Raw genomic sequence first — 5838 nt, forward strand, 5'->3', positions numbered from 1 at the left:
GACGTGTATTCTTAAGATATTTTTAAGATTTATATCGAATTAATAAACAGTTTTTAAATATTTATGTACATATTCGATTATATAATTACCTATAAATTATAGTCTTTCGATTTCTATGGTATAAGTTCGTATGAGCCGACGGCAAAATTTGCAAAATTTGTATGTTAACAAGCTTGGATTTAAATCGAAAAACATGAGGCTATGAACCCTAAAAACGATATTATTACAAACCTGAAGCCGGTGACAATTATCCACGTGTCAGCAGCTCAAGTCCAGTGGCGTCATTTCAGTATATGAGAGAACAAAAGTTTTGACCGAGCCATAATAAAAAAAACTGTTCGCAAACAATTACATTACCATTACATTTTTATCTCGATACAATATAAAACAGCCTTCTTACATGATTTTATACAAACTATAGGTTAGTAACTAGTAGTTACCAAGATAACCATGGTAACTCTAGGCATAAATAACACATTTTTTTGAGAGATAACAATGATTAAATAATACATATAATATGTAATGGTGTACCGTCATTTAGTCGCGGTAATTTGGTCGCGGTCATTTTGACGCACGACAATTGGACGAGTACGACAGTTCGCCGCACGTCATTTTGACGAACACTACATTTGGCCACGCGTCAATTCGTCGCTTACCGATGTTGGCGATAATTATTTTGCTATATAGTTGTATAAGGTTAAAGTAATGTATTAACAATCTAATATATAAATGTGAAAATGAAAACCTTTGAGTGATATGTTCTCGGAAACTACTGAACCGATCGTTATGATTTTTTTTTAAATTGAAGAGCTCATTGCGGAGAAGGTTTATTGCTTTGGATCGATTCTCTAACTTTAAAAACAAAGGAGTTATCAATTATCATAAATAATGACCGTTGCGCGACGTGATAGTTCATATCGTTATTCGTTGCTAATGGAAAACTATAATTATAATTATTTAATTATTATATTATAACTTAAATCAATACCATAGATACAAAAAAAACACAATTTCTCGAGTATTATCTAATCAATAATAACTCAAGTGCATAAAATAATATAATCTATGTTGATACAAAAAAAAACACAATTTCTCGCATATTCTATAGAAATTCACCGCATTATAGTGAACGAAGGACGGACCGACCGACATTTTAAGAGAAGCTTCGTAAAAGTCGGAACGCTGCTTAATGTTTGTGTATCGACTATCGATGAATTGTCGAATATTCAAGATGCCTGCATTTAAATAGTAAACAGTACTAATAATAAGTAAATTACTAATAATAACTTATTTTTAATTTAATTTAATTTCTATAATTTTTAAATTTTTATTCGTTTCTTTTAATTATTAAAATTTATCACAATGAAAAGGAAAATTAATTTAGGTCGTTCATCGAATATAATAAAACGTCAACGTTTACTTAGATTAAGTCAAAATAGTGTTGGTAGTATTAATGAAAACAATATTAATGACAACGAAAATTTAGATGAACCACAAGTTCCATGGCGTCGCCGTGAAATGTCGGCATTTACTTATGATAAATTAATAGATTATAAAAATAATTCTCACGTTATCATTGGAAATATGAATTTAAAATGTAATTACTAATTATTGTCGTGCATTGAAATGGTCCAAAGAGCCTGCAGGTTTTGTTGTTCAGGAAGAAAAGTTGTTTTGGAAGACATTGCTGATCCACCTGAACCATTAAAAAGTGTCTTAAATTTTTCTCACGAAAATTCAAAACATTTTTTTGACATGATACGTGATTACATGATTTTGGCCCCTAAAAACGACATCGTCAACATCATAAACGAAAAAGTTCTTTCCATGTTCGAAGCTGATAAAAAAAACTATATTTCCATAGATACACTTACTAATCAAGATGAAGCTATAGATATCCCAACTGAATTTCTTAACTCATTAAATCCATCAGGTCTCCCCCCACACAAACTTGATTTAAAAATCGGTGCGCCTATTATTCTCATGCGAAATTTAAATGCTCCCAAATTGTGCAATGGAACCAGATTAAAAATATTATCTTTGAAAAAAAACCTTATTGAAGCTGAAATTCTTACCGGCTCAGCGAGTGGTCAAATGGTATATATCCCAAGAATACCAATGATAACAAACGAGTACCCCTTCGAATTTAAACGTGTCCAATTTCCAGTTAAACTTTGTTTTGCTATGTCAATTAATAAGGCACAAGGACAGACAATGAAAGTTGCAGGAATTGACATCAGCGATCCATGCTTCACTCACGGACAATTTTATGTTGCCTGCTCCCGCGTAAGCTCAGAAAAAAACTTATACATTTATGCCCCTGGTGAAAAAACTAATAATATAGTTTATAAAGAAATATTGGTTAATCGGTAGTTATGTAGTATTTTTCCAAAATAATAAAAATTACTTTTCAAAAAACGTAGTTTTTTTTAAGTTTAGTATCCTAACCTTATGTCTTATCGATAATTATGTATTTAAGAAGGTAAATGGTAATACATGGCTTTATTTCATTTGTCACGAATTTGTTTCCGGGCAACGCCGGGTAATTGATCTACCTATATACACTTACAATAAGTTTGTTATTTTTTTCTACAATACAAATTCCCTAGAAATAATTTATATGGCAAAACAACGTTTGCCGGGTCAGCTAGTTTAATATAAAATTCAATATTTTTTAATAACTAATAATAATTGGTATTTTTAATATTGAAATTATTATAATTTAATATACATTTAATGAGTACCTACATGTTAATATGTACAACTAAGACATTAATTATTCATAAAAAGTAAAGTAAAATTAAAATAAAATAAAGAAAAAAAACGAAACTTATTATTTAAAAAAATTAATTACTAGGTAAAATACCTAGTAAAATTAAATTTATTGGATGATTGTCAACATTTGAACATACTTCCAAGAGTCATCTATTTAATAAATCCTTATACTTTTTTGTTTTATTTTGTTGAATTTTATTCAAACTCTCTTCTTTTTGCAGAAAATCTATTGTACCAGCCCTCTATTTTGTAATTTGTTCTAGGTAGATTTTCTTTAATTTAAAGAAATAAAAAAATTTAAACAATTTAGGTACTCATTATATGTATACATATTAAATTATAATAATTTCAATTTGAAAATACTAATTATTACTAATTATTAAATATTGAATTTTATATTAAATTGTTAATACATTACTTAACCTTATACAACTATATAGCCAATAATAATTATCGCCAACATCGATAAGCGACGAATTGACGCACGACTAAATATAGTATGCGTAAAATTACGTGCGGCGAAATGTCGTACGCGTCCAATTGCCTTGCGTCCTAATTGACGTGTACCCAAATTTCAGCTCGTCATGACGCGTCATTTTCATTTTTTTATCGCGATTTGCCATACTACAGTCTACGACAACTGTGGCTAATTTTTTTTTTTTAATATTAAAATATTCCTGAATGATCAAGTATCAGTGGCGTCATAATTTGAGGGGGGATGGCCGGGTGGGCATTTGTCCCCCCTGTCATTAGTGGGCCACTGTCGGGCCGGGTATGGGTTTGGTATGTTTTGTTTTATTTTTTGTAAACACCATTATACTCATATTTGGTGCAAATAAGACAAAAATTCTCCTCAAAATAAGTCATCATATTATATAGTAGCTAATAGCATTGAGGATACAAGAAGGATACAGAGCACTTAGCAGTATACACTATCTATACATTTACAGTGTCTTATACCGACTACCAATAAAAGACTAACATTTTTAGACAAAAATGCCCATTTAGTCTAAATTGCTGAGGTCTTTCAGAAATAAATGCTTTGATTAAATTAAAACCATACCTCTTATGCCACAAAATTCTAACTTATTAATCAACAAAACGTGGTCAAAAGAGTCAAAAGCTTTTTTAAATCAAGAAAAATGCCAAGAACATTAAGCTTTTTATTTAAATTAGACATGTTAGCGCAAAAACCAAATTGATATGGCGAAAAAATTTATGTTTATTTAGAAAAGACATTAATCTTGTTTTGATGCATTTCTCAAATAATTTAGAAACAATTAAAGTAAGACCAAGTAAATACCACATTTTTTTGCAGTCACCAGATTTAAACTGTGGTAAAGTGATATAGTATTTTTATAGCTAGAGAGATATTTACCTGAAATAAATGATTTATTAACAATAATGAACATTGGAAAAGAGATGACGTGTCTTTTTTAAAATCAAATAAGTTCATTAAAATTAATTAAATTAATTTAAAATTTCAGTTTTATCAGTTAAAAAAAGATAATTTGTTGAATTACTTACAATATGGTATATAGGAGCTTCATCCTTTTTGGTTGAATAAGTTGCCTCATTTATTGATTTACAGATATTTTTAATATTGTTATGCGATAAAATAAATTGATTATTATAATAAGAACTACGAGCTATAATACTCGTATATTTAATAGATGTCATTTAAATAATGCGTATTAAATATATTTAAATTATTGTTTATTAAATAGTGGACTACAAATATTAATTTTTAAATATTTAATTATTGCCATGGAAATATATATACATATTTTTTTGATTAGAAATAAACAATCTACATAGGTAGCTAATGCACAATATAAGTTTATGTGGTAAGATAAATAACAAGAAGGACGTGAGGTGTTGAATAAGAAGCCACCCATTTTAAATTATGTATTGACAGTTAAATCAAAATTAAATATTTATCATTCTTTATCATTGAAAATTGTTACTTGGATAAGTGGCTCGGGAACGCTCGTTTTGAATTTTAAAAGTAGTTAAATCTCACTTGAGGAATACTATGAACGAATATAAATTATAAGCTTTTTTTACTTATGGCTTCGGACAAAGATACTTAGAGTAATATAAATTCTGACCAAGTAATTGAACTATTGAAAAACTTAGTTATTGAGGTGTATGTACCTACTTAATAATGAGTAATTTGAATTAAAATGTATTTATGTTTTAAAAATGTAATTATTATTAATTTAATTATATAATTAAGAAACTAAAAATTGATAACTGTGGAGAAAATTGTCAATTATTTTTATATAGTAAATTAGTAAAGACAAGGACACAAGGTCTTTAAGAATAGTTAGAGAAATAATAAAATGTATTTAATATTTCTATAAAAAGATTAGAATATGAAATGGAAGTTTAAATTGAATGTCTATTAGTTACAATATATTTAAGGATATTTTCTGTGTATACCTACTTATTTAAAAATGTAATAAGATTAAACTTCAAGTTTAAATTAGAACAGGTTAACATCATTTGACTAACTCAAAACTGTTAGCTATAACTATAAGTATTATATATTATTTTACTAATTTAGGAGTGAAAATAAACAAATTTTGAAATTTAAATAAAATTATGCCCTTTTTGAAGGAAGTTAAATTTGCGGCACATGGGCTGGTTTAATTTATATTTTACAGGCCGAAAAAATTCACCAATCCGCCTTTGTGTGTTTCTACTCTAAATTTTTCAATACCTTTTAACTGAGTTGAATTTTGAGATCCACTTGGACACTTTCTTTTAATTTACTTTCATTTTTAAATTTTTTTTAATTTTAAACTTAGTTTTGTAGTTTGATTTTCATTTCACAAAATAGCCAAATATCCAGTTTCTTTTTTTTATATAAATTTTAATACAATTTTTGAATTTCGTTTAGTATCATCATTTTTAATAAAACTATCGCAAATGAATTCCAACACATTAATAATTGTATTATAATTTTTTTATCAAATCATTGCAAGCATCAAAGTGACTAGACAATATTTTATTACTTAATGACTTTTATACACTTAGTAGATTTTCACTATTTTTTTT

The 5838-nt window shown here is 27.6% G+C and overlaps 1 protein-coding gene across 1 annotated transcript; it reads left to right on the forward strand.

Annotated features, from left to right (window-relative positions):
• The first annotated feature begins 1626 nt into the window (after window positions 1-1626).
• On the forward strand, window positions 1627-2373 carry LOC132925608 (uncharacterized). The gene has a single exon (XM_060989986.1). It carries the CDS (start codon window positions 1627-1629, stop codon window positions 2371-2373), a length of 747 nt encoding a protein of 248 aa, XP_060845969.1.
• The last annotated feature ends 3465 nt before the right edge of the window (window positions 2374-5838 follow it).

This window comes from Rhopalosiphum padi, chromosome 3 (assembly GCF_020882245.1).
Source record: "Rhopalosiphum padi isolate XX-2018 chromosome 3, ASM2088224v1, whole genome shotgun sequence".
Classification (NCBI taxonomy): Eukaryota; Metazoa; Arthropoda; class Insecta; order Hemiptera; family Aphididae; genus Rhopalosiphum; species Rhopalosiphum padi.